This window comes from Hydractinia symbiolongicarpus, chromosome 3, assembly GCF_029227915.1.
Source record: "Hydractinia symbiolongicarpus strain clone_291-10 chromosome 3, HSymV2.1, whole genome shotgun sequence".
In the NCBI taxonomy this organism is placed as follows: domain Eukaryota; kingdom Metazoa; phylum Cnidaria; class Hydrozoa; order Anthoathecata; family Hydractiniidae; genus Hydractinia; species Hydractinia symbiolongicarpus.
In genome coordinates this window covers 19,619,107-19,642,053 of record NC_079877.1, presented here as the reverse complement: position 1 = coordinate 19,642,053, position 22,947 = coordinate 19,619,107, and the positions used below count along the sequence as shown (strand labels likewise).

Sequence of the window (22,947 nt, the reverse complement as noted above, 5' to 3'; positions counted from 1 at the left end):
TAGCTGTAATTTGTAACACACGTTAGTTTTAAATTTGAATGTAACAAAAAGCACGTTCGAACGTGGGAATTTTTAAAATCGAGCAAAAGTTCCAGTTACGAGGGCGTAATTTGGCTCAAGGAACTAGCAAAACTAGTTTCACGTAGCAAATGTTCAACTTATCCGGGGTTCCACTTACCCAAAGAAATTAGGAGAGTTTGATAAGGCAAATCCAAGGGATCGGGGTAAATGGTTCCACTTAGTAAAACTTCCACTTCTCCGGGTTCTTACAATACGAGTGGCAACTTTATTCATCTTTCCGAAGCCCATGTTTGTGCCGGACCTTCTTGCTATATCAGTCATTAAAATTTCCAGCATGTGTTGTGATGTTTTTAGATAAACATGTGCATTCTGAAAATTGCTTAATTTTCTATTCTTTTTCTCATGTTATTTTAAACTAGAAGCGGATTTTTCCAGAAGAAATTTGAAAAAAACGTGACAATATATAAAAACATGTTGCATTTGGTATTGGTATTTTAAAAATTTCGTGTTTCCGTAACAGGACGCTGCTTTCGCGGACAGACAGACAGACGACGGCTATAGTGTCTGTTTATATTGTGAAATGAATAGCCAGACGTTCAGATTCTTTGTTGTCAATTTCAAAGAGGAAAGGAGCTTTTAAATCCGGGGGCATTGTGTTTTTTTACAAATTTGTTATCGTTTTCAGGTTTTTCAGGATTTTTATTTTTTTAAATTTGGCTTTATATGTGGAAACAGTATTATATGCAGTGAGAAGTAAAAACACAAAACAAAATGTCGCTTCTTCGAAAGGCTGAGAAAAAGAAAGCTTTACTTGAAAAACAACAAAACGAGCCACCTGGTGGAAAAAAAGCACAACTGAATATGATGATACCCTTTCCCAGAAAGGTATGTACGGGTTTGTTTGAATAATTTTTTTAAAACTTGGATGGTGTTTTGCTTTTTTTAATTATAAATTTACAGCCTTTCAGTTTTTTTATAATTTTTTGATTTTATATTTTTTTTCAGCTATGGCACAAATACGATCAGGGACTGGACTTGAGCTATCGATGTTCAGGCTATCATCAACGAAACAGAAAATTTGAAAGGTCGAGGGAGATACAACTAATGGACGGACGAAAGCAGATATGAGATTGGTGATAACGCTCGAAAAAATGGAATTGTTGCTGCATTGCGCAAATTTCGATCAAAATAACCCAAATTAAAAGAGAGTACAGTACGTACTTTTAAAACAAGAGTCATCAGTGAAGTGAAAAGAGCTACCAAGGAAAAACGTCAAGTCAGTACTCTTTAAAAAGATACACCAAGCCAACAGGTCACCCTTTACTTTTAGGTGACCTTGACGCGATGGTTCAATCTTACATCAAGTCAAGGAGCTCCCGCGGTACCCTTATAACAAGAGCTTTGGCTAAAGCGGCAGCCAGAGCTATAATCGATTATCACCCTGGAGTAGTCTAAAAAATATCGATATCTATAGACATGAATAAAAACAGTTTTCTTTTTGAATCATTAAAAAAAAAATTTTTTTAGCTTACCTTATTTGCGAAAGTTAATTCTTGCGAAACATAGTCAAATGGGTCATTCGCGAAAGTTAATTCTCGCGAAATATAGCCAAATGGGTCATTTGGGAAAGTAAATTCCAAAGATTTCGCGATTTTTTCGCCTCGCGAAAGATTCTTCAGCAATAGTTTCTTCTGCGAAATTTTCTTCCTTTAAAGTATTAAAGAGACTAGTCGTCGGCCCGTGGAAAAATCCACGGGTTTGCCTGTCCTTTAAATTTACCTGTCGCAACAAAGTGGATAAAAAAATACGCTGCATTTGATATTCGTGTTTCCCTGACATTATTCGCTAACTCAGCGAGGGTCCGCGCAGAGACATACCGGCGACGGCTATTATTAAAGAGATATGTATATATGTATTGTCACTTCCTTTGTCAAGTTAGACACAAAAAAAATTCACTGGCTTTTTATTTTTATTTTTTTTAAAGAAAATAATGAAAAAAACGTAGACTTTTTTTAGTATCATTTAGATTTATCGCATTTTACATTGATATTTGGACCTGCTGAATTAAACATATAAGCCTAAATTTGTTTTGGTCTTAAAATGCTAGCCAAAAGAAAGACGGCGCAGGTCAATTTCGCGGGTCGACTATTTCCTGATCGATTAGAAATTCCCTATCGATTGGAATACACAGTCCGTCGCAAAACCGATGTGCGAAAGCTCCCTCGTATTAGAAAAACAACGTACAATCAACAGAACAATTAACTTCAAAGCAAAATAAAATTACCATTTTCTCGCATGCTGATTCGTTCCACTTCTGGGAGCAAAAATGACGTCACGAGTTCGGCCACAATCTCTTCGCCTTGTAATTGAGTCATTCTATGAAAAGTACGGCCGAAAGTAATTATGCTGTTTTTTCGTTGTTATCGAATGATACCAAACTTTTTAGAAAACATAATATTCAGACTTACGACGTCTCCATTTCATACGCAATCTGGTTTATTTTTTCAGCTATTAGCTTAACTTCCTGTCTTGCTTGTTCATCTGCGGTAGTCTCGATAGCATCGTTGATTATATCAGTAAGGTAAATATCTACAGTTTCTTGGTGTACACCAATCACCTAGGTGATAATTAAAGCAAAACATCTTTATCTGTAGAAGAGGAGAGTCATTAGTCAGTGACTCCCTGCACAGTTCCTGAGAGCATTTACGTCAATTACAGAGATAACGATTACTCCGATAAATATGTTCGGGACATAGACTATGATGTTGATAAAGGACGAAATGCTTTCAACCATTTAATGAATAGTGGTAATCTTGTGTTGCACGCTTTTTCGATTATAAAATTATGGTTTACAAGAATATTAGACTGGAGTTTAAAAAACAAAAGTTCTGTTGTTCAGAACAACAGAGAAATAAAAATAATTACCACTATCGTTAGTAATTTATTGAAAATATCCATTCGCGAAATTGTGAAAGTAGTTAAACGCATTTAGTTGTTTAACCTTTTTGACTTGTAGCCACTGTCGTTTTATTATGGCTAACGGTGAAAACAGATAGCAAGCTAGAACCACTTCTAAATGTTGGTTGTGGGTTAGCCAGTGGTAGATATGGAATTGTATTCATCCAGTGCATATTCAGAAATCTACCTAGCTACAACCCTCCACAAAATATGTTGAGAAACTCCAAAAATAAGTCAAAATAAGGGTTCTCCATCCCCTCCCCCCCCCCTGCATCAATGTTGCCTTACTGGAGACTCGCTCGGCACAGGCAGCTACTACCCTCAACCTTGAATTGGGGGAGGGGGATAAAAATTTGCAAAAAAATCAGTTTGTCTCATAATTTTTGTGTCGTATTGTAGGTAGATTATTTAGGTACAGATGGGTTACGGCGTAACATTGTGATTTTTCAACAATGGACATACGTACGCGTACATACAGACAAAATATATGAGCAACAATCTATAATGATCGAAGAAATTAACTCAAAAAAACAATTTTTCTTCTTGAAAAAAGAAGTTCATAGTTATGAGAAATAACTCCAGCTCCTTTTCAAAATTTTATTCCTCGTAATTTATGAAATAACCCTAATAGACGTTTTTTATTTTATATGCTTCTTCTTCTTGTCTACAAAGACATATTATTTATTATTATTTTCGAAGTTTGCGCAGGATTAAACTTCACTAGTCGATAAGGAAAATTCCACTTAGGCAAAAAGAAATAAATAAGATGCGTCAGTTTGATGACGTCAGCAATGCGCAAAGATGTTATTTCACAATTGTTTTATTTGTTATATATATTGTGTGAAGCTTTAAACGCTGATCAAAATAATGTATATGATCCTGCGGTTTTGATTAGCCATTACGAAAATGTATAGGATCATGTACTTTCAACGAACTTTTACGGAGATATGGGTATTTAAAGGGTTTTTGATGACATCATTAACGTGTCTGTTCCGAAACGGGTGGGTTGATCCAGCTTTAGGAAATTGGTCCTAATTTGAGCCTTGGTAGTCCCTAGCTACCCACGCACAACATGACGTCAATTATTTCCACTGGTTTACAAGTTATTTAGCGTTAAACTTAACAATGGCTTCACTAATCTACATATACTAGCCGGGGAACCCGGCGTTGAAAAGCCTGGTTGAGCCACAAGTAACTGTGCAACCTTTAGCACAGGTATGCAGTATGTAGTGAATCGAGTAAAGCGCACACAACATTCTAGTGTTTCGAGTGCAATGTATTTTTCAATTTAGCTGAAATAAAAACACAGTTTGCAACCCATTGTTACCCCGTCTTAGCAAAAACAATCGGTCAGTATTATTTTTTTTTTGCAAAATAAGTCAGTAGTAACAGTCAGTAAACGGTAACAAATTAATCGTGACACTGGACTAAGCGCTTAGTACAGGTAAACCGTGTCGCACATGCGTTTAGGCTTAATACGCTTTTCAAAAAAACTATATTGTAGCTTTAGTTTACAAAACACAGGATACACTCGTTGAAAAGCCGGGTTAAGCCACAAGTAACTGTACCCACCGTAGAACGCCCGGATGAGTTATTAATAAGAACCCTCAACTATGCCACACATTCAGGTAAAGCGCTTTAGTACAGCTATATAGTATGTAGTAAGTCAATTGACATGCACACAACTTTATGGTGTTTCCGGTGCAATATATTTTCCAAAAAAATAACTTTCGAAAACTTAAGCTATAATAAAAACACAGATTGCAATTCGTTGTTACCCCGTCATACCAAGAACAGCTGGCCAACCTTTTTTATTTTTCGGAGAATGTTCCCGGTGAATGTTCAAAAAATATATCACTCCGAGCTGAGCGCTTAGTACAGGTAAAAAAATACATTTGGCTACTTTCAATTTTTATCGAGAGGTAGCTAAGGAGCTGGTTAGATAGACACAACTTTAACATAAAATAAATGATATTGGCTAGGATAAAAAGCTGTTATACCTAACTGAATAGTAATAATTAAGGCTAGCTAGCTAGCTGGCTGTAGAATGCTCCCTAAAAATCTTCGTTCCCAGCCAAAAATCCTAAAAATGGTGCGTTTAAAATTTGTACATGGCTAAAAAACGCGACAATATATTTATCTTAACATGTAAAAACATATAGAAAACAAATATTACAAAATAAAAAGCTTTTTCAAAACCGAAATGACCTTCGTCATCATGTTCCTTCGTTGGCATTTTCAGCCCGCGAAAATCTTGGATTGGTTTTTTAAAGAATCAGGCATTTTGATTGGTATACTACGTGCGAGCGGTCAAAATAAAGTCAAACGGTCAGTAAAACTGTCCTATTTATTGTGATCTCAATCGCCTATTCCTGACCGGAATTGGCGATTGAGATCACGGGGGTAATTATTATTAAAAATGGCGTATTAAAACAATGCATTCATTTTAACCACTTAATTAATTTTTTTTAATTAAGGTTAATAAATTAAAGTAATTAAATTATTTAAGGAAATAAATTAATTTCTTGAATATATTTTAATCAATAATAAGATTTTCGATTAAACAACCCCCTGGTTTTTAAAAATCGCAAAAAGATCAAAGGGATAACGTTAGCTATAATTCGCACGAACAAACAGACGACGTCTATTATTATAGAGAATTTCTATTAAACTATTGTTTTAACGTCCAAGTTTGGTAAAATGCAGAACAATTTTTTAGGCAATGTTTTATAGACTTAAAAGTAAAAAGTAAAATTGACTTTGCAAAAGTCCTAAACAGACAGACAGACGGTTATTATTATAAGAGACTAGGCGATAAATCTCATGGAAAAATCCACTTAGGCAGGAGAACAATGGAAAAGAGAATCATTACTGAAAGTTTAACGACGTCCCGCAAGGATCCGTTAATACACAAAAAATTTATTTTAGAATTTTCTTTACCCGTTTCCTCTATTGTGAAGGGCTTGAAACGCTGTTTAAAATAATGTACAGGGTCACGTGGTTTCGATGAACGTTTAAAGAGATTTTGGGTTTAAATATTTTGCTGACGTCAGCAAAAAAACGCCAAAATAATAAAAAAATTTCTTAGAAATTTGATTCACAGTTAATTCCATTGTATAGAGCTAAAACTCTGCTCAAGAACATGTATAGGATCATGTCCTTTTGAAGAACGGTTAAAGAGATATTGAGGTTTTTTAGATGACGTCATCAACAACCCGTTGGTCCTGAAACAGGTGGGTTAACCCAGCTTTGGAAAATTGGCCTAAAATTGTTCTTAGGTGGTCCCTAGTTACCCACGCCGGAGAAGACGTCAATTATTTCCACCCGTTTCCAAGTTATTAAGCCTTAAACATAAAAGTGCAATGCAATGGCTTCACTGATGATAATTCAATTTTTGACGTCAAACTAATGTACTAACGGCAATAAATAGCTAATTTGTCGGTAAACAATTGAGACATCCACCTTGTAAAAGTCACAGGCAGACACACGGAAGCTTCGTATTATATATATAGACTAGCCGATAAGGCCTGTAAAAAATTCCACTTAGGCAGGATAACAATGAAAAAAGTACCGTGATTTAAATTTTGATGACGTCAGCAATGAACCGTCCATTTACAAAAAAGATTTGGAAACTCGTTTACACGTTGCCTCTATTGTGTAGAGCTGGAAACGCTGTTCAACAAAATGTATAGGAGCACGTACTTTTGACAAGCGTTTAAGGAGATATAACGGTTTAAAAATTTTGCTAACATTAGCAAAGTCCCCTGAACGTACAAAAAAAATTAAGAAACCTGTAGACTCACATCGTTTCCAAGTTATTGAGCCTCCAAATTTTAAGTGCATTGTATTTACTTTTTTATTATTATTTATAACGGTTTATTCGTAAATTTAAATTTACATTACCAAACAAAAAAAAGCTAAAAAGACTTTCTTAATCTTTTCTGTTTTCGTCATTTTGATTGCTTCTTCCTAACGTATATTGGCTTTATTAATTTAAAATTTAATATAAGATATTGACGTTTAATTAGTGTTTTTAACGTCAGAAAATTTAACTTTTGAGACATCATTTTTTCGACTACATAAAAGGAAAACGTACACATCCACTATGTCTGTTTCACAGATACAGCCTTTGTATTATTATAAAAGATGAAAGATGACGACATCTGATATTAAAAACAAGTAGTCGCGATGGTGGTTGATTTCTGATACTCTTAAGTCACCCCCGCCCAACCCCTACTTCATATCATTACAGCCCGTAATATTAAAAATCGAAAATCTACCCCTTTCCCTACTATTAACACTTCGGAAATTGTCCATATCTGCCGCGTTCAGGTCATGAAATGTAAGAACATCTTAGACAAACCTTTAAATACTAAACAAATCCATTTTGTGTCTTTTTCTAACCAGCTAACCGTTGAAATATGTTGTCGTAGGCAGAATACATACCAAAATTAGAAAAAACCATTCTAAACTGTCAGGCTACAATGGACAATTTTTTAAAGGCCATGACTTCAGTAAACTTGGTATGACACCTTTTAAGACCGCTTGGATAAAATAAAGCTAAAACAAACTTCCATTGTAAGAATAGTTTCCGACTTTAGGAAATTAACCATTTTCTGGGATAAACCTTTTTTGATAGAATATCAATTTTGATAAAGTTAGATACTTCTTGTACCAAGAATGCTTCAGATTGATATAAGGACATCCTTATATCAATCTGAAGCATGCTTGATCTAATTTTGAGAAATAAATGTTCCCAAACCTCCCTAGCTGTCGTTAAAAATAATCAGATCAAATACTTGGTTAGAATAAGCCTTATTCAATATCGCCTTTTCAAGATTAGCTGTGGCGGCGAAAAATCAAAACATTGCATAAAAACGAGGTTAGTTTAGATAAAGTTGAGGATGCCAAATTGTTTACCTGCTGTTCTGACCTTAGTTATCAACAAATGCTGGTTTATAATTTTTATCTGGCACATGGGAAGAATCGTAGTGGATAAAAGTACATAGAGGTTATTAGTAGTGGTAGTGTGACAAATATTATGAATACTTATTAATATTAAGTGTGTATTTATGGCTACGTTGGCTAGCTATATAGCTATATAGCCAACAAACATCTTGTTTCTTACTCCTCCAAAAAGTTTGCATTCGTAAGATCTAATACGTTTACTTGGGCTATAATTATTTTACTAAAAAAGTTACCCAGCTTTTCATTCTAGCCAGATGTTATATAGGTAGAATCTTAGTTATGCACACAGGAATGTGCTGCTCCCCTGCTAATATCTTTCCATTTAGTATACTTTTATAATAAGCATATGTATGGCTCAAGCCAGTGTACTTAGTAACCCCAAGTTGTTTATTGTTTCGGTTTGTCTGTTTAGATTCATATTAGTATTGTAGTTTTATCGTTTCTTGAACATGTTCAAGGAATAATAAACCTACAATACTAACTAAAAATTGTTTGTTGGTATCAGTTCTGGCATAAGTCAATTTTCAGAAGGTGAAGACACTATTGAACATGCTGCTGTACGAAAATGTTTTTGTCACAGGTCACACATTTGCATAAATAAAAATATGTAGTAGGTGTAGTGGTAGCTCTCTTATCTAATAAAATAGATTTAATGTTCTTAAAACTACTCTTATTCTCTTTGGAATTAACTTGAGAGGGCAAGATTAGGCCCCTATTAACTATTTGCTAATGACAGTGGTAAACTTCGAAGGTTATGTAGTCTGGGTTATCCTCTGAAAATTAAAACTCTCTTTTTAGTTAAAAGCCGTTTATATAAATTTTAAACTTTTCTAACTTTTTCAGGCCATTTAATTAAGTTATTATGGTAAATCGATCAAGTATTAAACATATGCTAGGGAGTGCTGCCCAGTTTAACTGACCAAATATGGTATTGCATGGAAACAACATGTGCCTTATTTGATAAAAATAAATAGTTTTCTTTATAAAAACAGTATCGCCCTCACAGTAGAATGCTTAAATTCAGAAACTCAAGAAGTATAATACAAAGATTTTTTATGTTAATTCCATCAGATTTGTAAAAAAATTATTTTTACATAAGTTGTTGAACTTTGCTTTTAAGTACAAATAAATGACAATACACATAATAATACCCGACGTGAGATAACAATCTTGCAATACTTATAGAAAAAATATTATATACTTATTGACAGAACATTTCTTAAATTTAAAAAACAGCAACAATTATCTGTAGCTGCAACTGTAACTTTCTCACAGGCAATACTTTTTTAAAATCAAGGCTCAAGGGAACTTATGAGTAAGCATGCTTTTACTTTGGATGATTGCATTGCTCTTATTACATTTTGTTGAATATATAACATGATGAAGACCAATGCTCAACCTAATACCACCAACCCAATATGCTCAGGATAGCCAGATCACAATGTTATTTACAAATGTTTTTAAAATAAAAGATATTCAATAACAAAGAAACAAACAAAGTGTATAAGTCAACAATTTTGGTTAGAGCTCCAACTAGCTATTAGTAACCAATGCTAATGTAGCTAAAATATAAAAATCCAAATCAATCAATTTAGCTAGCTGAACACCAGAAAAGAATGTAAACCAGCAACTTTAAAAAGCCCAATGTGTATAAATTAATTGCCGTGTCCCATTTCGTTTACTAAAAGTTTATACTTAGCCCCTTTAATTTTAGAATTAAGAAAGGTAAACAAACTATATGTGCATCACTTCTCTGGAAAAGTAAATTTGTCTCTAAACTAACCTCGTTCTCATGTTAGTACACTGGACTTTCTCTATCTCATAATAGCAAGGGACCAAGATTTTTGTTCGAGATAGAGAAAGTTCGAGATAAAGAAAGTTAACTCAAAAATCGAATTTTTTAGTAAAAAAGCAGGTTTGATTACGAAAGACTTCTTAAGATGTATTAGGCTTCAAGTTATAAATGCTAAGAGAATTTTTATGTTACAAAACTTTGAAACATTACATATAGATAACCTTAAACATGTTTAAAAAGTCTGTTATGTCTCTTTGTTTTAGGCAACTTCTCTTTTTCATATGATCGTTCCAAATTTATGATAAGTGTTTTCATCTGCTCGCCTTCGTCGCGGAACATGGCGGTATCTTTCAAGGCGTCAATGGCAGACGCAATAGCCGATCTCGACGGCTTTTCTACCACAGTATCTATTATTTCTTTAACCGAAATTTTATCATCGCTATCTTCCTCATTACCTTGTTGTTGATCTCTAAATTCAGGTGCAGTTGCAACAACATCGTCGTCCAAACTCATTAGAGCAGTGGCTGTAACCTCAATCTGGCACCATCGAAGAATCTGCTTTTCTCAATTCATATAAGCTCTCTTGAAGATCTTTAAACGGATCATCTGAATCATTAATGGCAGCCTGTTTGAACAGTAGGGATAACTCAAGCCTTCTTAAAAAAGTTGATGATGGTTCCTTTGGTTACGATCTCTTAAGAATCAGCCAGTATCTTCATTGCTTGCAAAATTAAAATCTTTGGACATGGTTCTTTTTTTCACCAAGGCTCTACATAACAAACGTACAACCCTTCCACGATAAGGCTGCATATGACGCAGTTGATGAATAGAGGTCGTATTAGGGGGCAAAAATATGAGTTAAATGTTGGTCAAGTTTGAGAAGATGGGTGGGCTGGACAATTGTTAATGATAAGAGCAATTTTTTGATCATTAGAACGAAACTTTCGGTCGATTTACACACTCTTCAAAGATCTCACCACTCATCCAATTCCTGATCACAAACATGGACAGTTTTTGTCCTGTTGCACTTGCTGCTGCCATTCCAGTAAATCTGACTTTGCTTTTTCAACCCGAACACTTTTCTCCTTTGAAGCAGTAGGTTTTATCGGGAAGAGATTGTTAAAAAAGGCCGAACTCGTCGGCATTGAAAATATCTTCCAACTTATATTTTGAAAGAACTGTTGGTAATGTTGTTTCATAATACCAAGAGCTGGTCACCTCTGGTGTAACGGACTTGGATTCACCACCAATGACTTTCAACGAAATGTTATGTCTGAAGAATATATAAAAACCGGTGTTAAGCGGCCCTAATAATCAAACGTTCGTGGTCCGAATGTCATTTCTTAAATCGAATGTTTTTCAATCACAGAATATATAAACTGAGAAAGATATTACAGAGACAAAGGATATTCTAATAATCGTTGTGACTTCCACTGATATTGTTTCCTATATTAACAAATTGTCACGTTTATAAAAGGGTTTGGGCACCAGTTCTACAAGATCAGGTATATGGTGAAATTGAATCAGATAACCCGGTCGATAAATATGCTGTCGCTGTGACAAAAGGATGAATAAGTGGTTTGACATCTACCTTCAGGGGAAAAATGGAAGGTTTACAAAAACAGTTCTTTACTTTCTTCGTGCTAATCCCTAGGAAGTGAATCTAGCTGATGGAATGGAATGCAGGTGCCTTGTATTCTGCACTGATCAGGACAAAAGCCCATGATGGAGATATTAAACCGCAGAAGATGACTGAAGAATTTAAATTTTTGTAAAAAAAAAAAGATTTTTAACGAGAACATTTTACAGTACATTCTGTTTTCTTACCTTATAGCCATCAATCTAAGGCTTTAAAGGTCGGAAAATTAAAACTTTCTGCAAATTGGAGCGCTTTTTCTTTTACTATTGGATCACCAATCAAAACAATTTGGCTTCTTTAAAGTAAAAACCATTTCAAAAAAAAGCCTGGTACACTTGTGGTCATGATCACAACCTCGCATTTTCTTTGCTGCGGAAGAGCTTTGCTTTAGCCCTTTGAACAGTTTTTTCTTGTTCTTTATCCAGGTAGATATTGTATTCTTCGGGATTCCAGACTTCTCGGATGCTTTTTTGTTTGTCGTCTCCTTTTCAATTGTATTATTTTTGTGCTTTTTAGTTTCCTCTTAACAGCCAACATCTTGGATTTACGAAGCTTTCCTGCTTCAAAACACAATCATTTCATTTCGTACTACTTTGATTGCAATCGAACTTTTAAATTCCAACATTTTGTTTACATTTGAATTTTCAAGTATCAAACATTTTTGTTCTATTTGTTGTGTAAATGTACTCTTAAACGGGAAAAAAGTTCGAGATAGAGAGAGGACCAAGATCTTTGTTCAAGATAGAGAAAAACTCGAGATAGAGAAGTTCGAGACAAAGAGATAAAATTAGCTCACAGACTGCGTAAATTTCCAAGAGACCGAGCTTTTTGTTTGAGATGAAGAGAAGTTCGAGATAGGGTGTAGTCAAGATAGAGAGGGTCCACTGTATGATTTTTCCGGCTTTGTATTTTGCGGAATGGAAATCGATATTGAAACAAGCTTAATCTCTGCTACTGTGTCAAATTTGGTACACAAATGGTTTAAGTATACTAGAGCTAGGTTCACATTAAAGCGAATAACGATATTCTTATGTAAAAAAATAATTCTTATTTATATACATAAGACATTCCGGAAATGTAAATATGCGAAAAGTTTTGTTCACATTGAAATAAGAGTAAAAAAACGCCTAACGGATTTGTAATCGCGTAAATTTGCAAAGAGATACCATTTTGTGCTTAACTTAGCTAAATCCCACTGGCATAAACGATATAGCCTGCATTAACTCTATGCGTAAGATATGTTGCCAGTTATTCAATAACAATATTTAACCGCCAAAATTATAATCTACCGTACTCGTATTAATCTTTGCACATACTAATTTTTGCGTAGACCATGAATTTTCCTCTCTATTGCGCGAAAATAAACACGCGCAAAATAGATTAGTAGAAATAGGGTGTTCGTATAGGGTGTTCGTAACTAGCCGAAATTGTTAAAAATGACTCAAATTCAAGTTCACCTGAAAACAGAGACAATGTATCATAACCAGACAGAAATGTTGTTGTAAATATTTATATCTCACAGTTTTTAAGGTCACCTAGTCTGGCTTCAAGGTTAAAATCCCGCATGTGGAGAAACATCATAAAAGTAACTTTAATTTACTTTCTAGGTGGTCCGTTTGGTCTGGCTTTAAGGTTAAAATCCTGCATGTGGAGAAACATCATAAAAGTAACTTTAATTTACTTTCTAGGTGGTCCGTTTGGTCTGGCTTTAAGGTTAAAATCCTGCATGTGGAGAAACATCATAAAAGTAACTTTAATTTACTTTCTAGGTGGTCCGTTTGGTCTGGCTTTAAGGTTAAAATCCTGCATGTGAAGAAACATCATAAAAGTAACTTTAAGTTGTCTCCTAGGTGGTCCGTTTGGTTAATTATTATTTAGAAATGCTCTGCTTTGGTTTTAAATGGAAAAAAATGCACCTGTTTAAAAACTTCATCTTCTTCTTTTCTTCTTCTCTCCTCGACTTGTCTTCTTCCACTTTCTTCAGCTTCGCGTAACCTTCTCTGTCTTTCTGCTAGCATCGCAAACGCATGAATTCGACGCTCCTCCTGCAACAAAAGCAACTCAATTGGGCAAGAAAACGCTATCTCAAAACAACTGAACGGTACCATGGCAAAAGAAACACAGGAACAATATCTTACCTGAAATCGTATTAGTTCCTTACTTAGAAAATCGAGCATGTCTCCTAAGCAAGCACCTTCCAAGTGATCCAGTATTTCATCCACAAACGATTCCTAAAACAAACAATATTGCATCAATATTTCGATTTCCACGCGCGTTGGAAGGTTAGAAACAGTGAATCCTTATAACTTCAAGAACAAGCTTATGACCGAACTCAATGTACTTTTTAAGAGCAGAGATACCTTACCTGTTGATTATCTATCCGTTCTTGTCTTTGTACTTGCAATTTCTTATTCTTCTCCTGTTTTTTTATAGCTTGTTCAGCTTGCTGCAAAGCATGTGTGCTACGAAGTTCATTGATCAACTCGCCACGCTTCTCTATATTATCGTGCATCTAAACGTTTAAATTAAAAGCAAAAAAATGGATTTATTGAGCTAGGATAATCTAATGAATGGTGGAAGTACATAATAAAATGCACAATGACAAACTTTAAAATTGGAATATTTTGAGTGTCAATTAACATACCATATTTTGTACAGCCTGTCCTCTAATGACTTTTTGTAAGTATATCATAGCAAGTTCTATTTTTTCTTCTCTCTAAAACAATAAAAAGTAATAAATAGGGCGAGAATTTAACACAAATCATAAACTACATAAAATAGATAGGACTAAAGATTTTCTCAAACATTTTCAAGTATATCTGTTCATGCGTGAGAAAAGACGTTTGTTGCTTTGCAGGAAGTCAGAGAGAAAAGTAAATACCTCATTAGGTAAACTAACAGATGGTGTGGGAGGTCTAGAAATGGGTTTTTCTATTTTCTCTAAATAGCGAAGTGGCTTTTGGGGTTCCTTCTCTCTCTTTGCATTTTCAAGCTCTTTTGCAATCTCTTCCAATTCGTGGTGGCGCCGTTGTCTGCGATTTACATAAGCACCTATAAGAAAATGTTATTTCCTACTTTTACGCACCAAAAACACAAAACCCTCAATTGCAACACTGAGAACATTTGGCGAATAACATAGCGTAAGAAGATTCAAACATCACGAAGGATCATTAAATACCTTTGCTCGCTGATTTTGGTTTCGGTGCTTGTATTCTCGGCCTTAGAATATAATCCGGTAAAGAGTTTTCCAACTCTAATAAACCTTGATATGTAGTTAAATAACGACTTTTGACCTTGTATTTCTCAGAGCCACGGTCCATGAAAACACCAATACGAGACAACGGTGCATAAGCTTGAGATCCGGGGTCAGCATATTCCTTTAAAATATTACGGCGTTCAAATTTTCCCTCGACTTTTTGTCGTTTTTGAAGCAATTTTCGTATCACTGAATAGAAATTAGCAAGATTATTTTATTGGTAGCATAATAGACGATTTGGTGGTATATCTACATAGCAAAATAGTAAATTTGATTAAGGGGTACATGGCTTTACAGGAGATTAAGACCAAAGCCCGTTCAAATCTAATTGACAGAAGAAGACACAAAGTTAACAGTACAAGAATAAGATAGAAAATAAAACTTCAAATAAAAAACATCACATTGAGAGCTACTTGTTGAAATGTAATTCTTTATTTTGGAAAAACTTTTCAGTTAACATTTTACCGAAAATACCTTAATGGTATAAAAACTAAAATTAAGGCGTGCAAAATAAAAACGTGCGGCATATACAAGTGCAAATTTGGGTGAAAATCGCACTAATTGCATAAACGCCAAAAAAATTGCAATTTGTACTAATAGATTCCAAACTAACTAGCAATGTTGCTGATTCGCACTGATTAATCCGACCTGATCTAAACATTTTGATCATTAATTATTCTCACCCTTTTTATCCTTTTACTTTTCCACTTACTTTTTATATGTTCTGCACGTATTTTATCAAACTTTGTATCTTTTTTTTGTTGTTTTTCCGACCAAAGCTTATCAAGCCTTTTCGTGTTTAAATCGTTGTATCTTTCCTCGCGTTCTTGTAATAGACTTTCCAAAAGGTTCAGTTTAGCTTCTTGCAGTCTACAAAAGAATATCAAAAGTTGAAAAACTGGAAACGAAACATGAAAGAGCGAATGCAGGTATCAATTGAAGCATCAAGAAGAAAAAAAAGAATAGCAGTATCACAACATATTAGAGCAAACGGCTTTCTAGCTTAAAAATCAATTATTTAAATATATGAAACTCTTGCTGCAAGGATCTTCAAAAATACCCATATGAAATATAAATAGAACATATGGTCAACGCAGTACTAGCTCTTACTATAATCGAAGACGACGTTATTGATGTATATGTATTCCATCCACAAAAGAGAAGAAAAAAAAATATTAAACATGTCCCCCTTTTAAGCGCCTCCCTCGAAAAGACGCCCCTCTTAAAATCGAAAAATTTAATAAACGCCTCGGGTGTTTATTCGAAGCATTACGGTAAGAGTAAACACTAATCCGCGCTATTACTAGTTTTAATTAAATAAACACACATACAATTCGAGTATCATACTTTCATGGTAAAAGGTAATCAAGTCAATAATAACACAAAAATACCATTTTGAAAAGAGTTAAACTTCGAGGGAAATAATAAAAAACTACAGTTGACTCTCGATAATTCGAACCTTACACACGAGACCTTAAAAAAAAGTTCAACCTATCGAGAGTTCGATTTTTCAAAAAAATTAAGAAAACGGGAAAACAGAGGCAGGTGAATTTGGAAGCTTTTTGCATTTTTTATTATTTTCTAAAGAAAAAATTCGCTCAAAGCTTTGGTTAAGGTTTTTAACCTGCTCGCGGACTAACAAGCTTTCCACTTTCAATACAAGAGAGCCATGTATACTGAAAATAGAGAGGTCTTTCATCGTTTCCAGCGCATCTCTGATTTTATTTGTTAAAGAACCCGTTGGTGCCGTACTTTCACCCGCATCTTGTTCATCTGTGTCATCTTCACTCTTTGCTTTCTTTGAAACAGTTAATGATGGTTTCCTTTGATACAGCATTTGTAAGACCTAACGAGATGTTCGCGTTCTCGAGTATTCATTCGAATTTTGATGACGTCAAAATTCACTAAATTGTTTATGCATTGCCTTCATTGTGTAGAGCTTGAAACGCTTATCAAGAAAATGTATAGAATTGTGTCCTTTTGACGAAGGGTTGCGAAGATATTGAAATTTAAAGGCTTTTTTGCCGACGTCAACAACCTGTCTGTTCCCAAGCGGGTAGTTTGACCCAGCCTTAGAAAATTAGTCCTATTTTGGACCCAGGTTGTTCCTAGGTACCCATGCAAGATATAAAGTCGTTTCAAAGCTATTTGGCCTCAAAGAATGACGATTGGCATTTGATACATGCAGTTTTCGGCGATTTGAAAGACAAATCAACGGAATTAGCCTATTAATAAAATGAAAAAGAAAAGGGGAAAAACGCGAACATGTAATTTTCCTTCAAATGACAAAAGTAACAAGACATACAGCATGTACTATATAATTATAATTGATGGAAGCTAACTTTTCAATTTCTTTTTCTCTAAACGCCCATTCCTTTCGCTCTTGTTCGTCCATCATTTTTCTTCTTAATTTTAAGTTTTCCAGATCATTTAAAGCTGGCAGAGTGGCTTCCCTAAGATATAAGTAATTTAGAGTCACAAAATTTCGCAGTTTTGGGGGAAAAATTTTACTCTCATGAAATAAAAATTTTATTCATTGACAAAGAAGAGGAGGAGGAAGAGAATGATGATGAAGAAAAGGAGGATGAAGGTGAGTAGAAAAAGCAACAATAATAATATACCAAGCCCTCTTTGCACGTGCTCTTTCAATCATTTCAACTTCTGCTAAGCCAGCTGGCAAGCCATGACCTACATAAAATCGCGTTAAAACGAAGAAAAGTAAATTATGTGATCCTAATGTAAAAGTCAAACCTCACCATAAGATAACGTAGCTAGGGTTAAAAGTTCTGGTTTCGATCCTGGTCGAATAACATATTCTGGAGTGTAAGCATCTGTCTGTGTTTCATTATCTCTGTAATCTGTTTGCACATGCCTATTCTTAGTAAGTGGTGTTGTTCCTCTCTCCGCAATAACATCTGTCCTGCTAAATGGATCGCTATAAAAAATATAAAAGAATAAAATACATAGTTTCCTCCATCCCCTCAATCCCCCCCAGGTAAAACCCCCTCCAATTAAACTGGCTTGCCCTCCCCCCCCCCCCCCCCATAGTTTCTTGCACCCCTCGGTCCCGTTGAACAATTTTTACCAGGCAATCAAGCCAATAATCAATTTCCCCTGACAATATCTAAGAATTTTTAATCACTGGTCTAAAAAACTTGCTGCACCAATCATGACAAATTTGCAAAACTGAAGGATACAATGCTCCCCCAAGCTAACATACCCCCCCCCCCCTCCCAAGGCAGAGTCAAAACTGCCATTCCCGCCAGGCTTTAATCATATATATATATATATTTCTCTTTCTCCTCCTCTTCTTTGTCAATGAATAAATTTTTTATTTCATGAGAGTAAAATTTTTCCCCCAAAACTGCGAAATTTTGTGACTCTAAATAATTATTTATATCTTAGGGAAGCCACTCTGCCAGCTTTACATGTATATATATACCTGTCCGCATGAAGAACTACATTGGGAGTAACTTGTTGCAAGAATGGTATAATCGGTCTAAAAGAAAAAGAAAAATTACTTAACAAAAACTAACAAAACACGGAACTGTAACCATCAGAGAGTATAATATGCGAAACGTTCACACTTTAAAAAAAAGATATTTCTACATTTCAAAAGTATTCATAACTTTAAAACACAAAACAATCGAATAATAATAAATAGGCATTTTTGGGGGAAACTGATTCCTTTAAACGCTAAGAGAATTGTAAATAAGCTAGTCATGAATTATTTGAGCCTCATATTGTTGGAATCCAATAACATAGTTGATCCGTTAAGCTAGGCAACATTATGTTTGATACTTAATCGATTTACCATAATAACTTAATTAAGATGGCCTAGAAAGTTAGGAAAGTTTTAAATGCCGTAAGTGTACATATTTTCGCGAGATGAAATTTTCGTGATTTTCGCTAATTTTGCCCAAATTCGTGAAATTAAATCCTCGCGAAGTATTACCAAATGGGGAATTCGCGAAAATAAGTCCTCTCGAAATTTTTGAAAAGCCTTGATTCGCAAAAATAAATCTTCGCAAAATTTTCCTTAAAAATCCTTTTTCTTTTGCTTTTCACCATTTTTTTCCAAAGTATAATATCAAAATAATTATAAAAATCACACATTTACCACATATTTTCATAAATAATGCTTCTTTAAAGATTTCATCGCTATACAAATTTAGTTTTAAGGTGAACAGATAACTTGTAACTTGGTTTGAAATAAAACTTCCCAAAATCAAGCACTGAAAAACATCAACAACCAAGATCCATCGTCCTCGCCGTGTGCACGTAAAGAATGAGGATTCGATTAAATTGTTTTTCTGGGCTGAAAATTTGTAGCATCGAGCAACTAATTAATTATTTATAGTAGCCAATATACTGCTTATGAAAAGCAGCGGTGCCAGGGTCTTGTTAAGCCGTCAAAATAAGCGCCAGCGACTTTAGGATAGGCAACAAGCTCTGGGGACGAGGATGAGTTTCATTCATTCCAGGCGCATTTGACATATATTTTATACCATATTTTGCTTGTTACGCAAAAATAAATCCTCAATTCGCGAAAATAAATCCTTGCGAAACTTTCGAAAACCATTTATTCGCGAAAATAAATCCTCACAAAATGCAGTTTTTTTAGCTCGCGAAAATAAATCCTCGTGAAATTTGTACACTCAAGGTATATAAACGGCTTTTAACTAAAAAGTGAATTCTGAGGATAACCTACACAACCTTAGAAGTTTACCACTGTCATTATCAAAATAGTTGATAGATGCCTAATCTTGCTCTGTTTCCGTTTTCCGTAAAAACAGCAGCATGTTTAGTGGTGTCTTCACCTTTTAAAAATTTTTTATTTATGTCAGAATCGATACCAACAAACATACGTTCGACTTGAAACAGACAGGTGATGACGTAATCAAAAAGACCTTTAGACCTTAATATCTCTTTAAACCTTTATATCTCTTCTTCGCCAAAAGCACACGATCCTATACATTTTCTTGATCAGCCTTTAGGTAGCGGGTAAACAAATTTTATTGCTGATGTCAGGTCGTTTCTTTTCTAATGTTCTTCTGCCCAAGTGGATTTTTCCACAGGCTTTGTCCAGTAGTAAGCATTAATTTGTTTCTGATAAAAAAAAGAAATGCACATACATATTTTCTGTAATACTTACCTTCTGAAAAACTTGTATCTGTCTTTTCCTGACACATCTGCCTTCTCATACATTTTAAGTGGGACCTTTATGCTAGGATCATAGTTAAATCTAAATTTAGGTTTGTACAATCAAAGGTAAGATCATTGGTCTATGAAAACGGTCTTTCAACAAAAAGTATTTGATCTTTAACATTACTTTTTATATCTAATAAGAGCCTCTCTGGCTTGTTCACTGTATCCTCTCCATTGCCTGGGAATAAAACTTGGAACAGGATCAGTAGTATCGATTCGGACTTGACTACTTGGATAATGAGGTAGAACACTGAACATATCGGTAAATTCTGGAATACGTCGCTGCAAAATAACAATAAAACATTTTAAGGCATTGGTTTTCTAGATAAAGAGTAACAACGGAAATTTTATCATTTCAGACTAAGAAGGAATGAGTTTGTGTAATAGACTTACGATGCGAGCAATATTTCTGTTCGCTCTAAAAGTTGTGCGGGCATGATCACGTTCACTTGATAATGTATACAGAGGATCTAAATATTTAAAAGGAAGTAAAACAAATAATTAAGTCATGGTAATTGTGGTGACAACAGTAGCCACTTGGCATATTATAAGCAATAGATACATCTCGCTGATAACAAGATACTTCTTTTACCACTTTTACAGCACCATTATTTCCTAGAGTTATTATGAACAAATAAACAACACTTTTTACACTAATAATATTGTCAAGGTTTTAGTCCAGCAGAGAAAGCTATATCACTTGTGCAAAACTTTACACTTGAACTTACCTTTAATGGTATTAATTTTCGCATGCTCCTAATTTTGTATGTTGCATTGGTTGCATAAAATTTTGTTTGCAGGATTTGATTTTCCAGAATGATGTAAAAGTGTATACTTTCAAAAATATTTGTGAATAGTATTTGATGAATTGCCAGTTATTAAAATTCTCATAATTGACCACAAAAATAATTACCAAATTACCAATAAAAATATTATTTAGATATATTTTGAAAATGGTAGGTATTTTAACACGCAAAATGTTGTAATCGGTAATGTTGTAGTGCATTGTTAAATATGTCAACAAAAAGCAATAACAAATCAGCCAATTAAGCTTCTACATTATTCAAGAAACCCTTCAAATGGTATTAAAATTACTGATTTTGCAAAAAGAATGAGTTTCTTTCTAGAATAAAGCAATGTATATAAGTTACTTATTTATTTTTCTTGCTTCGCATGTGCAGTAGTTCAAGGATTGAAAATTTTGCAAGTGTGATGTGTGGAAAATTCAATTAAAAATCAGTTAGCTAAAACGTTTTCTCTCTACAAAATTTAGGTGGTTAGAAAGAATCCATTGCGGGTAATTTCATGAAACAGAAACAGATTACAGAACAGAAACGCATCTGATGATTTTCATTAAATTTTAACAAAAATTTACCTTATGTACTGCTTATTCAGTAAAATTTGTCTGTTGAATTTACATTGACCATGCCTTCAACAATTGCCACAGAGATAGGGAAACGTTCCTCCAAGCACAGTCGCACATACGTGCACGCCACAGTTAAGCATAACTGATCAACGCCAATCCACTACCATGCGGTGTTGAGCCATGCCTATCAAAGGTTATTCCCTAATAATCAGTGCATAGCTAAGACCTAGTCCCTAATAATCAGTGCCATATCATACAGAAAATGAGTAATTTTCTGATATTGCCCTTCGGGACATGTGCAATAAGGCTGTTGAAAAGCATACCCAACATATTCTGGTTTATCCCAGACCAGTTCAAGACATGGGACATGCGTCCAATAATCCTCTGTCTTTGTTGAAATCTGTATATATAAATGAGTTGTTTCAAGACGCAAGACATGTGCAACAGGGCCATTGAAAAGAAGCCCTGGCTGCTGAAGTATGTGCCAGACCGGCTCAAGACTATAATCCAGATGATGGTAAGCCTCTCCCTATAGGGAAAAATAAGAAGGTTGTAGGCCTCATGAAGGATGAATTAGCAGGGAAAATCATGCCCGAATTCGTCACCCTGAGGGTCAAGCTATATGCCTACAAGAGCCCTACCAAAGAAGGCGGTGATCGCAAAGCGAAGGGCGTGAAGAGATGCATAACCAAAAAATCCATCACCTTTGATGACTATCAACGGTGTCTGGAAGAGGGCGTTGACGTCTACGAGAGCCAAGTGCTGATTCAAAACAAGAACCATGCGGTATACACCCAGGAGGTGAATAAGTTAGCACTCAAAAGGGAGGACGATAAAAGGCTTGTGCAGCCCGATCAAATTACAACACTTGCCAAAGGGCCATTATCCCACAGGGGAATAAAATGGAGGCGTGTTTACTAATCACCATAATACCAGACGCCCACTCCTATGGCAAGCACGGCCAGGGTCCCTACACTATATATGTAGACATTAACCATCGACTGTACGGAACTGGCCGCAGAAGAGGTTTTGACAATAGGCTCTTCATTTCTTCCTTCCTCTTCTTCATCAGTGCCGCCAACTTGTGTCCCTGTGCAACCCTTCCCGGATGCTTTGGTGGTTTCGTAATGACTCTCTCCTCCTGTTTTTGTTCTTCTTCACTTATTTTATTATAGTACCGTCTCGGCCTCCTGTCTGCTTGTGCTCAATCTCTGCATGTTTCCGATATCAAAATTTTTTCGTTTTATAAAGAAATAATTTCAGGGGAAGAAAATTAAGTATGTTGCTAGTAGTAACCATATTCATAATATTTGCAAAGAAATTTTAACTTTTTACAAAAAGTTAGTTTATTTTTCTTCACTCAGAATCTTTGTAATTCATAACAGTTTACTTCCTTTTTTAAATTCTGCATTGTAACAAAAGAATAATCTATTTAAACAATGTTTAACTGAAACTGTGAACTCGTCCATTATTGTAAAGGATTTTCACATTTTCGGAAATACAGATTTTATCGTAATAAGAATACCGCAAGCATATCTTCAGCCTTTACTTAAGCATTGCCGAGCCTCATCTAAAAATTTATTATGCTTATAAAAAAACATAAATACATTTAATTATTAAAATTAAACAAATTTAATTTAAAAAGGTATGATAAAATCTGATTTTTTAATTTCAATAAAACAATCAAGATAAAATTCAACATGAGTCTGTATGCTTAAAAACGAAACTATTTATTT

The 22,947-nt window shown here is 34.7% G+C and overlaps 1 protein-coding gene across 2 annotated transcripts in view; it reads right to left on the bottom strand.

The window, feature by feature from the left end:
- LOC130636118 (cilia- and flagella-associated protein 91-like) overlaps positions 1–22,947 on the bottom strand; it is a 45,254-nt gene that overhangs the window by 7,545 nt on the left and 14,762 nt on the right. The window contains exons 1-17 of one of the 2 annotated variants that reach the window (XM_057445738.1): positions 21,221–21,395; positions 20,239–20,315; positions 19,970–20,127; positions 19,793–19,882; positions 18,080–18,136; positions 17,394–17,572; positions 17,259–17,325; positions 16,980–17,090; positions 15,350–15,507; positions 14,560–14,826; positions 14,263–14,432; positions 14,026–14,097; positions 13,747–13,893; positions 13,520–13,612; positions 13,298–13,426; positions 2,490–2,638; positions 2,306–2,397 (exon numbers count right to left, since the gene is read on the bottom strand). In XM_057445738.1, coding sequence (XP_057301721.1) covers positions 2,306–2,397; positions 2,490–2,638; positions 13,298–13,426; positions 13,520–13,612; positions 13,747–13,893; positions 14,026–14,097; positions 14,263–14,432; positions 14,560–14,826; positions 15,350–15,507; positions 16,980–17,090; positions 17,259–17,325; positions 17,394–17,572; positions 18,080–18,136; positions 19,793–19,882; positions 19,970–20,103 — 1,915 coding nt within the window. In that variant the 5' untranslated portion in view covers positions 20,104–20,127; positions 20,239–20,315; positions 21,221–21,395. Of the gene's footprint in view, positions 1–2,305; positions 2,398–2,489; positions 2,639–13,297; positions 13,427–13,519; positions 13,613–13,746; positions 13,894–14,025; positions 14,098–14,262; positions 14,433–14,559; positions 14,827–15,349; positions 15,508–16,979; positions 17,091–17,258; positions 17,326–17,393; positions 17,573–18,079; positions 18,137–19,792; positions 19,883–19,969; positions 20,128–20,238; positions 20,316–21,220; positions 21,396–22,947 lie in introns of those variants that run through there. The other variant, XM_057445737.1, reaches the window with a different exon arrangement.